The sequence below is a fragment of the Alexandromys fortis genome, unplaced genomic scaffold (genome assembly GCF_014885135.2).
Source record: "Alexandromys fortis isolate MF-2015 unplaced genomic scaffold, M_Fortis_MF-2015_v1.1 scaffold_35, whole genome shotgun sequence".
NCBI classification, from domain to species: Eukaryota; Metazoa; Chordata; class Mammalia; order Rodentia; family Cricetidae; genus Alexandromys; species Alexandromys fortis.
In genome coordinates, this window is record NW_026067913.1 from 4,694,079 (window position 1) to 4,717,998 (window position 23,920).

Genomic DNA, 23,920 nt, shown 5'->3' on the forward strand with positions numbered 1-23,920 from the left:
CAGGGGGTCCAAAAATCTCTTCTGGTCTCTGCAAGCACCAGGCATACATGTGGCTTATAGACATACATGAAGGCAAAACATCTATATACAAAAAAATATTTTCTTAAACTTTATTTCTAGCTTTCTTCTCTACTCCAAATCCACAGTCAAACAGAATTTCTTAGACTGGGGTCAAAACACCGACCTAAGTAGGATTGCCAGCACACTGTAGCTTTCCCTTTTGGCTTAGATCTTGCCAAATTGAAAATGTTTAGCATCACATTTCCCTCCGTAGACAACACAGGCTTATAGCTAAGAATGGGTAGCATACAGGCATAATTTAGTATAAACCTTAAAGTTTGACAGCAGAGGTAATCAATAATAAATGACTTAAGAGAGTTCTTAATAGTTAATGCTCTATTGTAAGCGTGCTGTAATAAGTATAAAATAAACATAAATCAGGCTTGGTCGGATTCCAGTAGTGTCAATCACACATGATTGACACACTCTGATTTCGGAACATTCCACTAAAGGCAACTATAATAGCTTCGTGAGTTACCAACTGTCAAGGCTAAACATCCACAAACCCAACTGACTTGCCAACTCATGATATTCTGAACTCTCAGAGCCCAACTTCTGGGGAAAGTCGCCTCTTACCTGTCTTTAGTCAAATATCTGGATTCAAAGAGAAATTACAAGCAGCTCCCAGCAAGCTGAATACACAGAAAGTCAGTCCTCCTGATGGTGGTGAGGACGGCGAGGTAAGAACTCTCCTGCAGCTGGGGTGTCCTAGATGTGACCTGGGACCTCTCTCCAGGGGTGCTCACACACGTACCATGCAGAATGAAGGAGGTTCTGAGGTTTCTGTTGCAAGCACAGTCAGACACACCGAGTTCTTCCACAGTAAGTGTTCCAAAGTTACTGCTTTTGTTTGATTTCATTTTTATTTTACCAGGGAGCCTAACAAATAAGACTAAAAATCTGGGACAAAGACACGTGATTCCCTGACTCTTAACTAAGGGGCCATGTTAGCAGAACGGGTTTTGGATTCTCAGCTTTCCTGAGACAGGAGGAGCGATTCCCCTCCGGCAGCCAGTTCAGTTGCCGTGTGGGTATTTCTGCACGTCTTCCCAGGTGAATGCCCATTTGTTTCAACCCTTCCGCTAATCCGCAGTTGCTCAATTCCTCTATTTCGTCTTGCTTCAAACAGCTAAAAGTATTTCTGTTTTTCGCAACTCAGTCCTGGTCTGGAAAAGAACAGGCTCCGGTCTAGAGACTAAAAAAATGAGCCTGGAATATAAATACAACCGACGGTGGAGGGAAGGTGACAGTGGTCAGGGGCAGGGTGACAAAAAGCGCTTACAGCACTGCTGTTCTTCTCTTCAGCTGGGAGTCATAAACAGGGTGGCAACCATCATTTACACGGACTGTCTTTCAGTTTCCAAAGGCACAATTAATTGTTATGTGTTAGTTGGTCAAAAGAATATGGAAGATGTTGCTGGCATTCCACAGTGCCAGCTCCGGCAGACATGCCCAGAGCCTTAGTGGAATGGCCATCCAAGGTTAGCAACAGTTCCCACATGACAGAGGTGAATCAGCTATTTGTAATTTTCTCTCTTGGTTTTCCATGAGCCCTTATTTTGAGAGAAGTGCATCCAACCTTACTCAAGTTCTCATCTTTGGGAAACATCACCATTTTCTGAGTTCGGACCGAAAGTCTCCTGATCTCCAACTGCGCCCTCACTTCCAACAGCAGCTGCCCATTCTGCTCATTCGCTCCAGTGCCTCTCCTGACCATCACAGCTCCTCATGTGACTCCTGTGCTATCATCTTTTCTGGCTCTTTACCTCCAGCCTCTCCCTCCTCCAATTCCTGTTACAGACCCATGGCAGACTTTGGGTCAATCACTTCCTCTCCAAATGCTCCAATGATTAACTTACAACGGGGCCTAAACTGTAGCACCTTGCAGCCAGACTCCTCCAAACGCTGGAGTCCACTGACCTGGCCAATCCTACTTCACTCCCCCAATGCGCCATTCAATCCATGTATACTATGAAAAGGTGAACTAGGTACTGGAGACTGAGTACCACGTATAGGGCACCTTTGGAACAGCCAAGCCAACACACAATTGTAGGACCCTGAGGCTCTGGAAATGGGAACGAGCAAGGGCTAGAAACTTGAACTCTTTTTCCAAGACCTGCACAACTCTCCTCCTACCCAGACAAAACTCACCTTTATCTCCTTAAACTTCCTCCTGTTCTTTCATTATAGAACATACTCCATGTTGCCTTGTATTTATCTCGTAGGAAAATAGCATGAGGCTGGGGAGATGACTACACTAACTGTCCATTTCCCAAGGGCTTGGATGTAGTAGTTATGATGTAGATGGTGAACTTTGGCTAAGTAAAAAGAGTCTTACAGAATGGGGGGTGGGGTCCTGAAAACCAAAGCCCAGCATGGGCTGTTGGAGTAGGTCCATGGGGACTCCCTAACTGTCACAAACATCTTACATGTACTTGGTAGAGATGCACCTAATGGATGGGAAACTGGGGATGTGAACCCAGTGATCCATGTTTTCACCATCCCCGCAGCTGATTCTGATACTGTTTGAGAGCCTCTGATTATCACTAGCCTTTCTAAAACAGCTCGATCATACAACACCAGGAGTGACCATCAAGTCTACATCATCCAGCCCTCCTCTGGAAATTCTGATTCAGTAGGTTTGAGAATTAATATACTGACCAAGCACACCAAATGGTCTTTATGCTTAAGCAAGTCTAAACATGGGCTGGAGAGATGGATCAACGATTAAGAGTACTGGCTGTTGTTTCAGAGGTCCTGAATTCAATCCCCAGAAACCACATCGTGGATCACAACCATATGGGATAATAATGCCCTGGTGCCCTCCTCAGTTTAATACTCTCTTCTGTCAGGCAGATATATATGCAAATAGAGCAATCAAGTGTATAAATAAAGAAATCTTTTTTTTAAAAAAAAAAAAAAGGGGGGGAAAGAAAGTTCAAATATCACCGACACCGTGAGAAGACCGAGACTCTGCAATGAAGCTGTAGCCTGGATTTTAATCCTAAATTGGCCACATGCTCTATTATGTTGGTGCCATGGTTTGAATATGATTTGTATTCACTAAAACTCACACTGAGTCCTGTTCCCAAACGTAGCAATCTTAAGAAGTAGGGACTAACGAGAAGAATTTGTGTCATAAGGCTACAGCTCTGCTGAATGAATCAATGCCTTGTTATAGGAGTAAGTTGACTCTGGTGGATGGGAATTTTCATCTTAGATTTTTCTCATGAGTTGCAGAAGCGTATGTCTCTGACTAGATGCAGCTGACCACTCTGGAACATCTAAAACTCCGGTACAAATCTGTTTACTTGGTTGGTTTTTGATAAATTACCTAATCTTGAGCATTCTGTTAGACCAACACCAAACAGACTGACACCAATACCTTCCCTTCCTCAATCTGTTCCCTCATTTGTAAACGGCAACACTGACTGGTTCTTATATCCACAGCTTAGAAATAATATATGCAGTGAGTGTTTCAAATCATACATGTCCAGTAAATGGCTGAAATTTTAATCTATATTGTTACTATCAAGGAAGAGGCTAAAGGAGAAAAACAAGCCCATCTCTCTAAAAGTAAAAGCTACACCTTTTTCAGAGTCGACACCGATCTACCATGACAGTCAGTAGTATCAGTCTACTGTCGACCAGGGTAAGAAACACGTTTCTTACTGTGAGTTGCTGCCAGAGATCAGAGGACATGTGACCTGAAGTGTGAGAACGCTTCTCTAGGTTGTCTATAAGCACCAGTGAACCAAAGCCTAGGAGGCATGGCAGTTTCTCTCTCTGGCAGCCTCTTCTGCCTTAGGAGGACCCTGGGGAGAGGAGCTCGACAATCACAGCAGCTTCACTCTCTTTTCCTTAGAAAGTGGACCTTGCTACAAGGCACAAAATCCGAGGGAAAGCTCTCAGGAACTTACCATCACCTTCTGGTAATTCACAAAATATGTGCATAGGAAAACTAAAGAAGTTCGCTTACAAAAAGTTTAGCAAGGTACCATGTATATGCAATAGGCTGTTCTATATTCTATTTTCAAAATATTCATAGCTAAACACAAAACTTTTACATCCCATTTATAGGATCTCGTTCCACAATCTGTAAGACTGTAACTTATAGAGATTGTTTTTTTTAAAAAAAAAAAAATTCCTAGGACTGGAGAAACTTTCCAAGCTCAGCTTCTTAGATGCTAACCTACACACAAGTTTCTTTATCCTTGTGTAATTTTTCTTTAAAATCTGCAGCAGAGGCAGATGAATATTTTGCATACTTTTTTGAAAGCAACGAATACAATATCAAAAATTATGAGCCTATAGAAAATATATTTGTAACTATACAGATTTTTATTTTTGTAAAATGTGATGGGGGTTTTACTGTTGAACCACTAAAAGTTCGTTGCTACATGCAAACAGTGACATCTGGTGGAATGAAACTGTTTTACTTTTTAAAAAATACAGCTTTTCCAAGTACGTTAAAGTTAAAAAGTTATTGGGAAAGATTACAAATCATTTATTTTTATGTATTTCTATTTAAGAACAAAAATACAATCTTAGAACATCTTATCAAATACTAATATGTACATTGAAATGGCTTTTGTCATCACCCCTCTGTGTGGTGATGGAAACACACGAGAGATGGGGCTCCACAGCTAAGAGCGCTTGCAGCTCCTCCACAGTTCCCAATTTTATCTTCAGTACCCACATGGTGATTCACAACACTATTAACTCCAGTTCAAAGGGATCTGACACGCTCTCTCATCCTCCGTGAACATCAGGCGTGGGCACAATGCACAGACATAGTAGACTCTCTGGTATAATTCCTTGGGTTATTGCCTAGATCACACAGCAAGGTGGTCAAGAGGAGGATACAGTGAGGTCAGAAAGAGGCTGACTACTGAGAAGTGACAGACAATAAGAATGAGGTCCCTGATACCCAGGCTGGGAGGAAATAAAGAGAAAGAGGCAAAGCCCATTACGAATGGAGTACAACAGATCACAGACGATGGTATCCTACAGCTGGCAACAGAAAGCTTTAGCATGAGACGAGGGCACATTCTAGTGGGCAGGAAAGTGCAGTGAGTGATGGGGAATTACAAAGAAAACAGGCAACATTCAGAAACTCCAAAGCTCTATGGACTTGCAGAATTAGCATAAGGAAGTCCTTCACAGTTAGTCATGCCCTCCCTCTAGATTCCTGGAAGGGCACAGGCACTGGTCAAGTCATGTAGTAAAAAACAATCCCCCACCACACTTTGAGCAAATCCTCTGATTTCAAACCTGGATGGCAATAAAACGCATGTGAGCTACAAAGGGTGAGTGAGCATGTGTCTACCTATGCAACCAGGGACTGACAACAGAGTGAGAATAGGTACTCAGGACAAAGCATAAAGAGATGCAGCAAAGACCAGAGTGGGATTCAGGGTCGCCTGAGCCTGCATCCTAACCAGCTGTGTGCATATGAACCCGTTTCCTAAATGCCATGCCTCAATTTCTTCATTTGCAAAATTAAATATTTTGTAGACTAAGTCCTTGTTAGTATGAACAACTCTCTTTGGTCTCTGTTACATAATTTTTTTTCTTACCAAATATCACTACCTTCCTTGAAGGAGTTGGAAAAACTTCCATGTAAACTCGTTCTTCATATACCTGATTTGTAAGTTGTACAATGTAGAGATAATGATGCTGAGATAATTATGCACCTGTCTCGGCACAAGACATTTCATACCTCTTCCAAGGAGAAGAAGCTTTCAGAATAATGCAGTGCAAGGGGTGAAGTAGCCTAGGCAGTGCTGGAGAGCTCACCCTGGTGGTGAGGACAGGAAAGGTGACTAGCAGACTAATGGTCTAGGAGGTTCTTCTGTCCATGTGTTGCTTTCATTGGTTGATGAATAAAGAAACTGCCTTGGCCTAGTTGAAAGGGCAGAATTTAGGGAGGCGGGGAAGACAGAACTGAATGCTGGGAGGAAGAAAGGCAGAGTAGGAGACAGACGCTATAAAGCCGCCACCAGAGTAAGACATGTTGAATCTTTGTCGGTAAGCCACTCCCATGTGGTGATAATACAGATTAATCAAAACGGGCTAAATCAAGATGTGAGAGTTAGCCAATAAGAAGCTAAAGCTACAGGGAAACTTGATTGCTCTTTGGGCTAACGAGGGAGGGGGACTTGATTGGGGGAGGGAGGGAAATGGGAGGCGGTGGTGGGGAAGAGTCAGAAATCTTTAATAAATAAATAAATAAATAAATAAATAAATAAAATGGCTCATCCATTTTCAAAAAAAAAAAAGAAGCTAAAGCTAATGGGTCAAGTAGTGATTTAATTAATACAGTTTCTGTGTGGTTATTTTGAGGTTAAGCTAGCCGGGCAGATGAATAAGCAGCTGCCTTCCCTTGCAACAGACTAACCCTGCAACTACCAAGAGCCAGAACCAAGGCTAAGAGGTGGCCCACCCCAATATCCACCCCATCGATGATCTGCAGGCCACCTTTAATCCTAACACTTGGGAGGCAGAGGAAGGTGGATCTCTGTGAGTTCAAGGCCAGCCTGATCTACAATGTGAGTTTTAGGACAGCTAGGGCCATTACACAGAAAAACCAAGTCTTAGGGAACAAAAGGAAGGAAGGAAGGAAGAGAGGAAGGGAATGAGGGAGGGAGGAAGGGAGAGAAGAAAGGAGGAAGGAAGGAAAAAAGAAAGACAAAAAAGAAAAAAGTCAATGAGGTGATTCCCAATGATATTTTACTTACTATAATCAAAGATGGGTGACTTGGCCAATAGCCATCAGAGAGGCTTCCAGGCTTCCTCTGACAGCTGATCAGAGCAGATGCAGAGACTCACACCCAACCATTAGGCAAGAGCTCAGGGGGAACACCTTAGAAGAATGGGAGGAAGAATTGTAGAAGCCACAGGGGTCAAGGACACAAGATCATGGCTGACAAAATCAACTAAGCAAGGCTCATAGAAGCTCACCAAGACTGAAGTAGCAATCACCAAGCCTAAACGGGTCTTTGCTAGATCCTTTGCATACATGTTGTAGTTGTTTAGCTTGGAATTTTTGTGGGTCTCTTAGCTGTAGGAGTAGGGGTATCTCTTGACTCTTTTGCCTGTTCTTCGGACCCTTTTCCTCCTACTTGGAGGCTTGATATAAGGGTTTGTGTTTAGTCTTATTGAATCTAATTATATACTGTATTTGGTTGGTATCACTGGAAGGCCTGCTCTTATCTAGATGGAAGTGGAGGAAGAGTGTATCTGGGGGTCCAGGAAAGAGGGGACGGGGGTGCTGGAAAGAGTAGAAGAAGAGAAACTGAGGCAGGGAACTGGGAGGGGAGGCTGGAGTCAGTATGTATTGTATGAGAGAAGAATATAAAATAAATAAACAAACAAACAAACTTGAGTGCAAATCCTTACCGTTCTATTAAAATAGTCTTGGTATTTACCACAAATAATAACTATGTTACTATTACCAAAGCACTAAGTTAGCAAAGCACTAAGGCTTCATACTCACAAGTATTATTATGATTTAGAGTTAACTACTCTTACTACAGTAAAGCAAATCCAGTTACCTTTCTCCAGAACTCTAGAAAAATTATACATTTTTCTGAACTTGTAGGCTCGGCAGACAGATATATTTTTGAAAAGGTTAAGCTATGTTTAGCAAGGTAATCCTCAACAGACGGATGCTAGAGAATTAAATATTCAGTACTTGAATTAACTTCTTACTTGGCACTTAAAAACAAATTGGCAAGAATTATCTTTATCAAACAGAGCATTTGCTTACTCCCTTGGAAAAAGAAAAACTTAGAGATGGAAAGAAAGCAGCATTGTTCCAGCAGTTTGCTGACTAATATGAGCTGGAAGGACCCAAAACGATGGTTGGCCCCTAGAGTGTTAAAGGGAAAGCCTTGAAACTAGAGAATTTTTTTTTCAAGGATTCATTCAGGGATTGGACATTGGTGGCAACAAATCTGCATGTATGCATCAGGCCTGGGTTCAATCTTCAGTACCAAAGAAAAAGAAGGGAGTAGAATCCTAAAATGACTAGACCACACACACTCTGTATTTTGTATCTCCTTCTTCCCTCCCCCACACCCCCCACTTTAGGCTGCTATTTTTTTTTATCAGATGCACAAAAACAGTTTCCAAATTTCCAAACCCCATTGTGGTAGTTTGGATAGGAATGGCCCCCACAGACTCATGTTTTTGAATGTTTAGTTCATAGAGAGTGCCACTTTTAGGAGGTGTGGTCTTTTTGGAGTAGGTGTGGCTTGTTGGAGGAAGTGTATCACTAGGGGGTGGTCTTTGAGGTCTACAAATCTCAAGGTATGCTCAGTGTGATACACAGTCACTTCTGTTGCCTGAGGATAAAGATGCAGAACTCTAAGTTACCTCTCAAGTTCTGTGTTTGCCTACATGCCGCCATATTTCCTGTCATTACAATAATGGGCTCTTTAGTCCAATCTATCTATCTATCTATCTATCTATCTATCTATCTATCTATAAACTGTAAGTCATCCCCAATTAAATGTTTTCCTTTATAGAGTTGCTATGGTCATGGTGTTTCTTTACAGCAATAGAAACCCTAAGACACCCAAAAATTCATTTCAAAAAATTACCCCTGACTTGATAAAACTAAACTTGATAAAACATGTATATTGTGATGGGCACATGAGTACTGAAAATACATTGCTTCAATTAAAAATTAAGTATGATAATGGCTTGAATTCCTTCTTCCGTTTGGTTGCTGAACGCTAAGAAAATGGGCCAGGTAGTGGTGGTGCTTGCCTTTAATCCCAGCAGAGGCAGGCAGATCTCTGACTTCAGGCCATCATGATCTACAAAGCAAGTTTCAGGTTAGCTAAGGCTGTTACACAGAGAAACCCTGTCTCCTCACCGAAAAAAAAAAGAATGAGTTTTAAACTGTAAAAGAATATATACAGTGCTCCAATTTATACTCAAAGCCAATCAGGGCAAAGGGGTTCAGAATATACTATGAAGAGTAGTAAGCCTTAGTAATGCAGAAATACAGTCAGAAGTGATCTTTAGAAATCTTATTCTTGAATATCTTGAATAAACTCTAATTTTAAAAAGGGTCCCATTTAATTTAATATTAATTATTAGGCAGGTAATGGACTTTTTTCTGAGTCCTCCCAATCTTCTGAAAGGTTGAGACTAGAGCACCTGACAATGGTGGACAGGAGACTCTGACTCCATGGAAGTGAAAGCTCACATTTTGGGTATGAGGAGAACAGGGCGATAAAAGACTTTTCTTTATATGCATGAGAATAGGAAGGAAAACATACAATACTAAAGTAGATATCAATATATCTGGGGTCTAGGATGTTAACATTTAATTGGGGGCTGACTAGAACAAATAGGTCAAGTATGATGGCAGAACTGGGTTAGACATTCCTGGATTCCATTCAGTACTCAGAGATAACTTCAGTAAATTTCTTCATGACTAAAATGGAAATTGTGACTTCTCCCTTAACAGTTGAAAATTCAAATAGAAAACATGCAAAAACAGGCAACACCAAGTTTGGAATATTTTTGCTACTAAGCAAATAGTATCTCTTTCCCTTCCTCTCCTCTTCTGAGAATGTTGCAGATCATGTACCAGTCACAGAACAATCTGTGGATTCCAATGGAAGGGAAACACAAAGAGACCTGGAATGAACTCCAAAACCATAGTCCTGTATACTATCCATGATCAAAATATGACAGTGGACTCCAGTTCAAGCATATGCTTGTGTTCTCATCCCCAAACTGTGATTCTTTTAGCTGCATAAAATGAGATGAAGGGCTTAACTTTCATGTGCCTCCGTTTCCACATCTGTATCCCAGGGTGGTCATAAAGTAAAGAAAACAATTAATGAAACAAAGAAAGACAGACAGACGCTTGTGGAACTAGGTTCATCAATCAAATTGATAAATTACTGCTAAGGGTGAGTGATGTGGCTCTTGGTGTTCTTGAGCTGAAAACTTAATTTCCAATAAAACCATTGAAGGTAGGACCTATAAGGCTACATTGTGATGGCTCTGCCATCAATGGATTAATTAGAAGGCTTTCTCTCTTGCATTCTCTCCCTCTCTCTAAATATTCTTGACAGATTAAAACAAAATAACCAGAAAATGCTTACCTATCTCGCTGTTCATCTAAGCAGCAATCACCTAAGAGTGACGTTCCCAATAGCCTAAGCATGGCCTTGTGACCTGTTCTGTTGGGGGTGTGGTACGCTCGAGAAGCCAGGTGCAGATCCACAGGCAGCTCCGCAGCTGGGACTGTGGTGCACAGGTCATGAAGATGAGGAAGGGGATGAGCCTGTGGGATTCTGTAAGAGGAAAGAAAGTGAGCTTCTTTCATCATTTTATGGGTGTTAGATAAGAAATACATTGATACTGGCAGTTCAGTTCCGGCTCTAAAACAGTGAATGTTGGGATCAGACACAAAATTATAATCATGGCTTAAGACAAATTTAATATTGCAGTTTTGGGAAATGCTCAGAGCTTCAAATTCATAGCAACCAACACCAGGCAATGAACAGGTCTAAAGCAAGCGCATTCCTCCAGTGGTCTCTCCTCACTTAAATTCTGTAACTCAGTCTAGGGTTCCTAAAGAAAAGATGGAAAAATACCCATACTATAAAAGTTCATCTGTGGAACACGGACACTGTGTCTTCAAGTATTACATCCCTTCCCACTCCCAAAAATGTGCCTCTCTCTTGCCTTTCCAGAAGAGCAAAGAAGTCATGATCACCTGATTCCTTGATGCTGCATGCCACCTGCCATCCAATTATCCCTTTAAGAATCCTAGTGTGTGCCAGGCTGTGTGCAGGTACTCTACACATTCTAACCCTCATAGATCTGTACCAGAGAGATCACCCTTTCTCTTTCTTTATTTCTCTGGAGCAGGCCTAGCTTGGCTAGATCCCCAAATTAGCAGTTCCTGGGATCCAAGTGCATTATTGCTCTCTGTAAATCCATTGCCTTTCTGATTAATTCTGACTGAGAATTTCTGAGAAGTGTCCTTCATCTGATGCTATTCCACGCCAGCTCTCCACTCCGCTGGATCAAAGGAGCTTGCCATCTGTAGGTCATGCTCTGCAAGACAGAGCCGACGCCTCTTGAAACTCTTCATCCTCTCTGAGCTTTTCAAAGCACCCTCTAGCCCTAGATTTCCATCTTTCTCTCAATTTTGTTTTAATTTGAAGTCTTAAATTCCCTAGTTGGGTGTGCCTCCTAGGTTTGAACTTCTCTTTGAACACTGGCAAAATCCTCTCCAGAGGGATTTTTTTCCCCTCTGCTGAATGCTCCAAATCTCATCCCTGCTATCACAGTTAACTAGATTCCTTGTGCTCAAGAGACGAAATATTTGACATCTCTCCTTCACTTGCAAAACCAAAGCAAAGGAGAGGTCTGTCCCTTCTCTATTCATTACCAGCTCACTCCAGTCATGGTCCTCCTCAAAGACAAGGCTTGACCAGCTGGGTCCCATGCTCTCTGTCTTTTCTCGTTTGCAGATCCATCTTTGCTCCCTTTACTCGGCACAGCTGTTCTCTGTTGCTTACTACGCCTGTCTGACATCTCTAAGTTTAAAGGCATCCTTCCTGGCTTCCAGCACCCATGTTAAGAGTGTAGTTCTTGGATTGTGCTGCCTGCATTTAAATACTTGTAAAGTTCTCATTTGACCATAGGTCTTGACTTAAGAAGAGTAAATGCATTTAGACCAGTTTCTTGCATAGCAGATGTCAACTGCTATCAGCTTGAAGGACAACACACAAAGACAGATTGCTGTCTGCCCTTCCGTTCATGTCTAAACATCCTTCAGACAATACCTTGATGACAGATGCCTCTGACAAGTTCTTTTTTTTCTTTCCTTCACTTTCTGCTTTATTCCCTAGCCCCCTTGATTATGGAAGGGGGTCTGTATTTTATAAATCTCTCTCTCCATGCATTGTACTAGTCCTGGTTTTTTATTTATTTATTTTTTGTCTGTTTCTTTGGTCCTTTCCCAGTGGCCAGTGCTGATCTGTATACTGGCTCATGTGTCTAGAAAACACCAATTAGCAGCACAGTATAAAGAATATAGATTTTGGAGTGGACAGGGGCAGGGGCAGAAGCTTAGTTCTTGAGCTTGCAAGTTATATTATCAATTTCTCTAAAAACCCTTAGGGGAAAAAAAGGATGGAATAAAATTTTTTGAGATTTTAAATTTATGATAACGGAATTTTTAAAAAAATAAAATGGATATTGGATATTCTAGGGCTGTAGAATTACTCATTTTATTTTTACTGTTACTGAATTGCATATACAACAACATTTAGCCTATAGCTAGGCATACATGTACATTATTCAACCACACACAAAGCAGTCTATAACTTTTCCAAAATAGCACAGAGTTCATAAGGACAGGGTATGATATTTGTGAACACTGTGAGGGAGGAGAGAGGAGAAGAGGTACATCTGAAGTCAGCGAAATGTCTGAGATAAGAAACCTAACCGGGAGCGTGACAAGCAATGACCAGGAATGCAGGGCTATGGGTTCTCCCTTACTAGAAAATGGAGAGAAGGGGGGAAGTAGAGATGCGGGGGCGGGGGGGAGCAGGGAAAGGAACAGAAAGGTAAGCTCCCATGTCAAGCTTACTTGAACCATCATCCTGTTTCAGACAGGTCCTGGCTAGTAGAGTGTGCCTCAGATTATGCTACTCATTGTGGTGTGTTGTTTGTTTTGTTTTGTTTTACTTAAAAAAAAAAAAGTATTGCAACTATCTGAATTCTGATGTTCCCGTCAGTTTAACAGCACAGATTAGCAAACGAACCTTCCTTGGTATACTGAGCTAAACAGCAATATTCTGCAATGCGGAACTGAGTTCTCAGGGCAATCTCTTACTTTGTGGGTTAGTCACTGGTGAGAAAAGATAGACTGGCTAAAGACAAAGGAGCAGTGTATTAAGAACTTTCAGCAAGATTTTTCCAAGATTCTCTTGTATAAAATAAATTCTTTAAATGCCCTATATTTCTTCCCCCGGACTTCAGTCTAGTTTCTCTGTTATGGGGGTTTCTGAAAATTAGCTTTCGTGAATTAAAATAACAAATATATATCAATAAGATCTGCAAATATTTTTGGCATTCTCAAGAAAGCCTTTGTGTTTTTACAGCACACTCTCTTTAAGCAGGACGATTTGTCATTCTTTGAAATGCTAAGACATTAAAAAGAAAAGACCCTGACTCTGTGTGTGGCCGCACTACTTTGCTTAATGCACTAAATGCAAAGATTTTTAGGGACAAAAAGAAAAATCAAGAAGTTTCTGCTTCATTGGTAATCTGACAGTAACTATTTATTGAAGGTAAAACGCTTGTTGCCCGCTGTCACTGTTTGTTTTAATACATAATCTTGCTAACTAAATGAGCTCAAAGCAATGCAGATAAGCAATGGCATGCACAGGGTCACTTAAATGCCAATTTCACTGTTTCATCAGCTGGGGAATTCTTTACCCGTGAATCTACTCTCAACTCCTAAATGGTGAGTAATGTCCATTTACAAAGTTCAAGCCAGCAGTTAAGGAAAATCAAACAGGTCGTCTTCCATGTCCAGGCCTTCCCAGTTTCCTAAGCAACAACAAGAGCCAATAATTAAAGTTTCTTTAAACCTCCGTAAAGAGTTAGATGAAGGATAATCTAGAATAAAGCAGCCCATAAAACGCCAGTGGTGAAATGAAGAGAAAACCAGTTTCAACAAGGATGAGTGGCAACAGCTAAACTGTGATCTGAAGTGCACTCACCTGCCACTAGTCAAACTCACGCTGCATTCGTGTGTGGTAAGAAACCCCATTAAATGGGGTTGTTGTAGACTTTTGTCTCGTTTTGCTTTGTTTGGACAATTTTTCCTCATTGGTCTTTTGATTGTTGGTTTCTGTTTTTTGTGGGGTGATGTGTGTGTGTGTGTGTGTTTCTTGTCTTTGTTTTGGGATTTGTTCATCTCTTCATTTGTTTTTTAGAGAGAGAGAAAGAATATAAAATTGTGTGGGTAGAGAGGGAGAGAAGGATCTGGGAACAAACTGAGGGACAGAAAAACATATACTGTATTTTTAAAATATACTGTATGATAATAAATTCTCAATAATAATAAAAGAAACTTCATTAAAGATACAGCGGGGACAGTGGAGAGGGCATGAATGGACACTCGAGAGAAACTGAAATTACTAAATTGACGAGCCTATGACCATGTTGAGTGAGGTCTTTCTTTTATCATGATAAAATTAAACAAAGTATAGCAGTTAGTTAATCAAACCATGACTAAATCCACGATCTCTATCATGCTTGATCCCAGGTTAGAGAACTACTCCTCAGAACCAGAAACAGGGAGTGTGGAGGATACACGTGCACCCCGACTAGGAAGGCTGCCACCAGTTCTTCCGATGAGAAGTTTCCACCTGGATCTCTACACCACATGAGGAGACATTAAGTTTTTCCTCCTAACAATACATTTTCACATATCAAGGCACTTATCTCTGGATAAGTAGGAGGTGTAGGGGGGTGGAGACAGCTCAGCAGCTAAGGGCACTTGGATCCCCAGAACCCTCGCCGTGCTATCTTTAACTCTAGTTCCAAGAGATCCAATGCCCTCTTCTGGCCCATACACCGGGAATGCATTTGTCGCTCATACATGTATGCAAGCAAACACTCATACATGTAAAATAATAATAAATATTTAAAAAGAAAACAGAAAATATATAAACTTAAGGAAGTTACTTTTTAATTAGTTTTTTATCCTCCTGAGATTTTACAGTCTTTCTTGGTTTCAATGACTTAACAACTGGTTTACTTTTTTGTGATCGCTTGACTTCTCTTCCTCTGATTTGCAATAATTCTGAAGATCTCACCTTTAAAAACACAGAAGGCATGCCATTAAGGAAAACTGGAATATGAAGAGTTAGAGCTTTCTCTCATATTTAATGCTATGTCTCATATATAAACTCCTGATTTCCATGTGTATATCAGAATATAAATACTAAAGATAAGTTACTATTCCTAAAGCCATTCCTAAGTTTATGGACATACATTATCAAAAATAAAAATGTTAGCATCATATTTTCTTGTAATCTTTTTCATTTCTGACCTTATATTATTAAAGAAAAACACTAGATGAACCCAGGGTCTCAGGCATGCTAAGCAAACACTCTATCACTCAGCTGTGTCCCAGCCCCGTCTACTCTTCGTTTTTTCTTCATGTATGGTATGTGTGTGCATATGTATGTGCTCGCGTGTGTTTGTGTGCATGTGGAGGTCCACAACTGGTGCTGAGAGCATCCCCCATCTCTCTCTCTCTCTCTCCACCTTATTCACTGGGAGGACAGTTCTGTTGAACTCACAGCTCACCATTTCAGTTAGTCTTGCTAGCCGGCTTGCTCCAGGGATTCCTGTCTCCACCATCTGAAGCTGGCATTAAAAGCAGGTGACAGCACCCTCCTGGCATTCGTGTGAGTTATGGGGATTGCATCCTGACTGTCTCCCTTCCTATCCTTCTTGCCTGATGTTTTCCCTCTCCATTAATCACCTTGTTCTCAGAATATATGGTGGTAATAATTCACACACAGGGTTTTCTCCTTGGATTGATTGCTGTGTGGTTTTGTTTTGTTTTGAGCTGAAGGAAGAAGTGGGGAGGTTTTCCCTGCAAAGGCAAAGGTATAGCTGGAAAAGTAGGAACTGGCTAGATAAAGGGAGGTCACATGTTACATGTTATCTGCAGGCTTTGGGCTTTCTTCTTAGGTAAGGAGTTAGCAAATTACAAAGGGAGAACATTTCATTTTTTTCCTGCAGTTCATACCTGAACTCTGCCTACAGCATCTCTACCTATCTTGGTCATCTACATGAACAAGGTCAGGAGCAGTGAACATAGATCCATACAGAGTCAGCCATTTTCTTTTCCAAACACTTCCATTTACTGACATTTCTGTTTTGTTTCTTTATTCCTGAGTAGAACGACTTTCATCTACCAGTCTAAATCCAAACCCCAGGAACCATAAATACAATCTAGTTCCTTTCCATTTGACAGACAGCTGAATACATGACTATATGTATTGCCTTGGGCCAGTCAGCTTTCTCCCCAGATAAACAACGTTGGCCCATTCAACTGTCCCTTACATGGGATGGATTTGAAGTGGTGGCTTTTCCATTCCTCCTTCAGTCTAATTTGTCAGTGACCCTCCTGTGGTTGGATGCTCAGATATGAACACAATATTTGACATATGATCAGATCAACCAACTGAAAGATGATCTTCCTATGGCACCCATCAGCCAATGTAAACTGCCAATGTATCTGTCTTCCCTATCACAAAATGACATTATAATTTAAAGTTCTGAGGTCATTCACATTTGCTATTAAACCCTCCCATACTTCGGTAGACCCAAAGGCAAAATGTAACATAAATCTTCATGCCTGTTGAGTTTAATCTGACCTCTAAGCACCAAAATTTTAGACATTATCGCTGAACCCAATCAGTAAATCTCCCATTTTCTCGTCCACATTATCCAGGAGTTTGCTAAACTGGACACAACCCTAGATCACACACTAATCATGTACAATATAATGCTTGACTCGGTACAAATCTAGTCAGTATTTCTAACATAATCTCACCAGCAACACTCTCAGGAGGCATTTATATATGGACTGCTGAAATTCAGAGCATAGCAAATAATAATCACTAATCGTACTAAGATGTCTGTGTGCCAGATGTTAAGTGCCTTCTATACCACATTTGTATAGCATCCCTGTCATAGCAAGGTAGTGATGGCAGACATGTTTGAAATTTCCTGCTTCGTGGAAAAGTCTGCCTGATACTATGGGCCTGTCTGTAGGCTAAAGATGGATGCCCCAACAGTACAGAAGAACTTTGAATGACTGTCCAGGCAGCGAGATGTCTCTGTCATTTCTAGAGTTTTAGAAGTTGCTTACAATGCACTTCCTGTCAACATAGGTAATATTGCATCCTCCTGGGGTTCTTGATGGAGTTGAAAAACAAATAGTTATAATTATAGTTTTCCTTAGTTATGATAAAAGATAAAGTAGATATAAATATTGTAATAGTAATTCTTGCTTGATACCTGTTTTGTTATATGTAATTTTACTATGTTAAAGTTAAAACCTTCCCTTTTATTTAGACAGAAAAGGGGGAATAGTGTGGGAAGTCCAGTAGACACATTGCTTTTATTGGTTACTGAATAAAGAAGCTACTTTGGCCTGTGATAAGGCAGAATAGAGCTAAGCAGGAAAACTAAACTGAATGCTGGGAGAAAGTAGGCAGAGTCAGTGAGATGCCATGTAGCTGCCTCAGGAGACAGACACTGGAACTTTGCCTGGCAAGCCACGGCCATGTGGTAATACACAGATTAATAGAAATGGGTTAATTTAAGATATAAGAGCTATCTAGAAAGATGCTTAAGCTATTGGCCAAACAGTACTGCAAATAATAAAGTATCTGTGTGGGTTTTTTTTGGGGGGGTCTGGGCAGCAGGGAATGAATGAGCAGCCTCTGTCAACAAGGTGGCACTGCCATTATCCATCAACACAGGCAGTTTGGTAATTAGGCCCAGAACATATGACTAGAAAAATCTGGGCACAGAGCCTTGTGGCCTATCCATGGAGCTCACAGTAGGTAACATACCTAGCTTTTTTTTTCTTCTGATACTCCATCTAATAAAATTCTAAGAGAAGAGAGAAGGTTGGTCTTCCATGTTCATCCCTACAGAACCCATGTTCAAAGAATTATCTCTTCCTATTAAAAGGGTTGAGGCACAACATTTTTAATAAGCTATTTAACCATTCTTAAGTGTCCTACAAGACCGGAGGAGCACAGAGATTGCAGAAATCAAGATCTTTGCCCTCAGAGCCTAGAGTTTTGCAGTTGCCCATCTTGCCTTCTGAATCCCAAAGCAGGCTCTGGGTCTCTGTCATTTAACAGTGACCAGCAGCACTCTGCCATTCAACGCCACCGCAGGTGGAAAGCACCAACCTGAGCCAACCTGCTCAAACCAGAATTAACGCTCAAAATCTCTCACAAATCTCAGGGTTCAGGGTTTAGAAAAAAAAATCTTCTTTCTAAACTAAAGACCACTTGTCAGATTTTAAGAGAAGCAGGGGTTCATCGGCTTCCCTTTCTCTGTCATACGTCTGTTTATTTAAAAACCTCAATCTTTTTTTTCCCAAAACTAAACTTAGGAAGCTCTGTCGTATGCTGTCATTACTTTATTTATCCATGATGACAGGGTTGTCTTTCTCCCCCTACCTCTACCTCTGCACCAAAATAACATAAAAATCACCTTTTTTGTTTTTAATCCTTAGAGGTCTCAACGCCTGAATCTCAGCCCTTCTGAGGTAACTTTCAACAGCCACAGGCCACTTTCCTAGTTATTTGTGATATGCATTTTGTCTTTCATGTGTTTTCAGAATGCTGGAGAATCAGTCATAATTGTGGATTTGGGTTTAGAGACTCTCACGGCTCTTAAACTTTCTTCCATTTGCGATCTTGGGACACATCATTTTATAGGCTGTTAATTGCTCTTCTAGAAAGCTACCCATTCCTGTTACTGTTGTATCTGGCATTTCTTCACCAAGTTGCAATCACATCTATGCACTTTTCTCTGCTGTTGATAATGACTTACCTCAGAAAACTAATAGGCCCTACTCTTGCAAAGAGCTTCTAGGAGGAGAATGGCCAATAGGCAGGGATCCTGCAGACTCTGTTTGTTGCTGGAGATCTCCCAGCATGGGTCTGAGCAACCAAACTGACTTCCTCTGACTTCCTCTTTCATCTAGATGTATCTATTAGCTACAAAAAAAAGTCACCTGGTCTCCCAGTCTGTCTTGGTTTCCTGCACCATTGACATTACAAATAAAGTGTTTGGCCGATATGGAGAGTTAAAGTTCATGGATAGTAACTGACATTGAGATGATACAAATAAACAAACAAACAACCATAAACAACCAGAAAGTTCTGGAAAACACTTGCCCAACAGGGAAGCCCTCACCCCCCCACCCCCCCCACCCCCCGGCAGAGTTACAAGGCAAATGCTTAAGCATTACCAAGCTCACCCAGGCTTAGTCCTGGGACTACACTTCCTGACTCCCATCAGATGCTACGTAGAAAACGGTGGCCAGTGTCTGAAGAGCCCAGATGCCCTCTTACCTTGAAAATCTGTCCTTCCTTCCAAGAGGCACAACCTCAATCTTTGTCTGGGTACTTCTTCACAGCTGCACATCCCCATTTTGCACAATTCTACATGTTCCCAACACTGACAGTAGTGTTTTGCTATGCTTACTTGTATAGTTGACCGCCTGCCTGATTTCACATCAAATGAAGAACGACCCACTTCCAAGGGCTTATCCTCCAGTGGCATGATTTCTAATGCTTCCTGGGACTTAAACGCTAAGTTCTCTTCTCCTATGGCTCCCCAATCCAAAAGATCCTCCTGTTCAATCTGGAAGATGCTGGACACGGCCTCAGGAAGATCCTCATAAATATTTTGCTGGAGGAAAACACAAAGACGGAAAGTTCATCTTTCTGGTCCTTCCAGGGTCTGCAGTTCTTCACTCCATTCATCTATGCAGCAACAGTATGAATACCATAATTATTATAAAACAATTTTTATACAGTGATTGACTGGTGCTATTAAAGAAATATTAACAACATGATGGTACTGAGACCAAGTCCTGAATTTGAAGCACAATTAATAAAAAGTCAATTAGAGAAATTGGGGTTCTACCTGAAGATCCAAAAAGCAAAGCAGTCAGCCACTGGCTCTTATCTTAACCTCAGTCCAAAAATGGCGATCCTGCCTCCAGGAATCTCAGAGTAAAACTGTGACTGAGAGCTGTCTCCTCCCATTTTATAATCCTCTCTAGTTCTGAGATTAAAGAAAGGCATGCGCCACTGGGATTAAAGGCATGCACCGCCCGGTTTCTATGGCAACTAGTGTGGCTACTGGGATTAAAGATGTGTGGCACCACTGTCTGGTCTCGAAGCCTGACTAGTGGGGCTGTTTACTCTCTAATATTTGGCATTGTATCACTATTTTTAATTAGCAAATGAATAATGGAAAAGAAATTGTTTCAGTTTTCATTCACCACATACTTAACCTTTACAAGAATACTTAAAGTAGCAAACTGCTGTTTTATTGGCCTAGGTACTGAAGGAATCACTCCGGACAAGAACTGTTCTTCCTTTGCCCCTTCTACCAACCTTGTTTAAGCAGTTCAGGAGTAGACTAAGTCAATCATCTATTGATGATTTCTATTGATGATGGTATTACCTTGTAATCGGTACCCAGATCCAAATAATCACACAAAAACTATATTAATTACAATACTCTTTGGCCAATGGCTTAGGCATATTACTAGCTAGCTGTTACATGTTAAAATAACCCATTTCTATTCATCTCTGTATTGCCACGAGGCTGTGACGTACTGGCAAGGTTCCAGCATCTTTCTTCTTTAGCAGCTACATGGCATCTCCCTGACTCTACCTTCTTTCTCCCTGCATTCAGTTTAGTTTTCCTGCCTACCTATATTCTGTCCTGCTATAGCCACAGTAGCTTCTTTATTAACCAATTGTAATAAAACATATTCACAGTATAGAGAGGGGAATCCCACAACATTTCCTTGAGGCAGCTACCCTAGATACATGTTAAGCCCACAGCCGCCTATCATCAGGTGTCAGTTGGTCTATCCACATACCACTGGCAAGTGGCTACTAGTGCCACCACACACATGGGCCTCAGGCAGGCCATTTGCATACAAAGGGGACAAAAGACCCAGTCCAACCAAAAGCATCTGTAAGTGTAGCAGGTCTACCACTTGTGGTACCCTTGTTGCTTACAGGCCTCAGGGCTTCATGTAAAGAGAAGGTTCTATATGTTTTCTGAATGCTATCCTAAAATGATATATGTTCTCATCATATATACACATATATGGGGTCATATTTTCAAATCTCTCATGTAAAGCAACCAACCGATCATCATGTCTTCAGAATCAAACAGCTTTCTGCAAACACTCAGTCCATAGGAGACACACTACTACTTTAACACAAAGAAAGAGGATATTTAGTGAAGATTTTACCGTGACTGGTCGTTCCTTCAAATTTTCCTGTGACTCTCTCTCCTCTTTTATCTCAGGTGTTTGTGACTGAGGTTGTCTGAGGTACTTTTGTTCCATCAAAGAAATACCCTTAAGAGAAAAATTAAGTAATGTCAACTTATAAAAAAAAATCACTGAAATGCATTATTTAATATTGTAAAGGCAATTAAAACAGTAAATTAGAAATCTAGGAGAAATATAAAGTACTCAATAACATTCAGTTGTTGAAATATGAGCGGCGGGGCTGCGTCCCCAACACCCCGGCCGCTTGACTAGCTCATGCCCGAAATAACAACACACAAACTGTATTCATTTAAGAACTGCTTGGCCCATGAACTCTAGCCCTTACAGGCTAATTCTCACACCTGGACTAGCCCATTTCTAATGATGTGTGTAAGCACCCCAAGGTGTGCTTACCGGGAAGATTCTAGCCTATGTCCATTCTGGGTAAAGTTTCAATTTAGAAAAACATCGCCAATTAAAAATATCAAATATCACAAATAAGATATTGTATAAATATATTTACTTGGCATATCCAGAATAGGTAAATTCATAGAGACAGAAAGCCAATAAGGGGCAGCTAAAAGGTTGGAGAATGAGCAAAGATCGGAAAATGGAGAATGACCAAATGATGCAAAGTGTCTTTTAAGACAATGAAAGTTTGAAAACTATATAAATGTGACAGTTGTTCAACAGTTCACTTCTAGATTTTTTTTGTTTTCACTAATACAGCAACAGTCACTATAATAATACATTGTTCATTGATAAAAATGAGTGTATTTTTGTTTTTAAACTAATAAACCCTGATCAACTCACACTCAATATTTTAAACACATATATTATAAAAAGCAATAATTTTGCTAGTCATGGTTAGCACAAGCCTTAATCTCAGCACTTGGTAGGCAGAGACAGACAAAACACTCTGTCTTCTAGAACAGCCTCATCTACTTGGACTACATAGTAAGACCAGACAAGACTACATAGTGAGACCCTGTATCAAAAAAAAATTAAATCAACAACTTATTGATCACAATAATTTTGTTGACAATCGATAGAAATTTTAGTTACAAACACACAAATGTAAGGTAATGGGTGAGTTTCACACATTGAAAGAAGCAGAGCCATAAAAGACAGTGCCCGCCTATAATCCCAAATACTGGAGAGTCTGAGGCACAAAGATAGAAAGGCTTCTCTGGACTACAGAGTGAGCTCAAAAACAGTATGTGTAATTTATTAAGACTCTCTCTTTCCCAAAATCAAAAGGTGGAAAAGGGAATGGAGACAGAGGTCAGTGTTCCAAGCACTTTCCCAACAAACACAAGATTTCCATGGCCCTATGGTCAATCTCCAGAACAAATCTTTGTCTGCCAATAAATAAATAAATAAATAAATAAATAAATAAATAAATAAATGAGTGAGAATAAACATACAAAAGCATTAGTTTCTAAGCCATAGCATACTCATAAAGCTAGTCCCCAAGGTAGTGTTGAAGCAGGAACATCGTGAATTTGAGGCCAGTCTAGTAAGTTTAAAAGCCAGGCTGGATTACACAGGGAGATCCTATCTTTGAAAATAATCATGAAGGTATAAGTCAAATAAATTATCATAGTCTAAGTGAAATCAAACAGGGAAGATAGTATGGTAAAGCAACTGTTGAGTACATGAGCTCTGCTTTGGGTGTTAAATCTTTACTCCGTTCAAGTTAGGGAATCTCAAGCAATTACTGAATCTGTCCCAATGCCAGTTTTATAACATAAGGATAATAATAATCCATGCCTCGTGCTTATGATGAGGCTGAGACAACAAATGACAACAGAACATGCCTGAGAGCTAACAGAAACTAATATTTACACTAAAGATCAAAGTAAGGATGCTTACTATTACTATCGACATTTGGTTTTGTATTTGGAATTCCAAATGCGAAAAAATGCAATTATGTAATTATAAGAAATGGATTAATCAGAAATCAGAGGCTATGACTATCGAAAGAGAAATCATGAAGAAGTACACCCAGCATTCCATGTAATAATATAAAGTGCGTGTGAATTTTATATTATCTCTGAGTCATAAACTGTATCTAACCAGGGGAATTTTCTGCATCTACAGAAAGATGTGGAAATCCTCTGAACACACTTTAAAATTCTGTAAATATCTGAAAACATAGGAGGCTGAGAGCAGTCCAGCTTCACGATGCTCAATACATTTATCATCCGTTTGAAAAACGCTTCCTTCAGTGTCTAACGTGGTCTACTAAAGTGTCAGAGCTAGAAGGCATGGGGAAAATCAGTACCATCTGAAGAGAGCCCAAATGCCACAGGCAATGAAACCCAAGCACTGAGCCCAAAGAATGTCAAGTCTTCAAAGCAAACCAAGCAAGCACAGGGCCTTCCAGGCAATTGGATGGGCCAGTAACACAAGCAGCAGCTATCTTCTGGCCTGGGCAGCTGGCTGGGTGCTTTTTCAGTTGTCAGAGAAGGGGTGAGGAGTAAACCCCGTGGGCACACTTCCTGCCATGAAATCCAACGTCATCCTAAATGACAGTGTCCTCGATGATGTGAGTCAAGAGCCTGATGCTAACACATGCCTTCCTATGAAGTCATCAGTATACCCTCAGAGTAAACTACCTTCAAGTGAAAGACCACAAAGTTCAGATTTCAAGAAAGGAGGAAAAGGCAGTCCGTGACCCTGAATAGGTACTTGTCCACACCTGTTTGAAAATACCCTGCTTTGCGTTACAAT

The 23,920-nt window shown here is 40.7% G+C and overlaps 1 protein-coding gene across 1 annotated transcript in view; it reads right to left on the reverse strand.

The window, feature by feature from the left end:
- The window catches only part of Ttc6 (tetratricopeptide repeat domain 6), a 161,294-nt gene that overhangs the window by 74,082 nt on the left and 63,292 nt on the right, over positions 1-23,920 (reverse strand). The window contains exons 7-10 of the mRNA XM_050138768.1: positions 21,164-21,271; positions 19,369-19,575; positions 14,803-14,933; positions 10,191-10,382 (exon numbers count right to left, since the gene is read on the reverse strand). Coding sequence (XP_049994725.1) covers positions 10,191-10,382; positions 14,803-14,933; positions 19,369-19,575; positions 21,164-21,271 — 638 coding nt within the window. The remainder of the gene's footprint in view (positions 1-10,190; positions 10,383-14,802; positions 14,934-19,368; positions 19,576-21,163; positions 21,272-23,920) is intronic.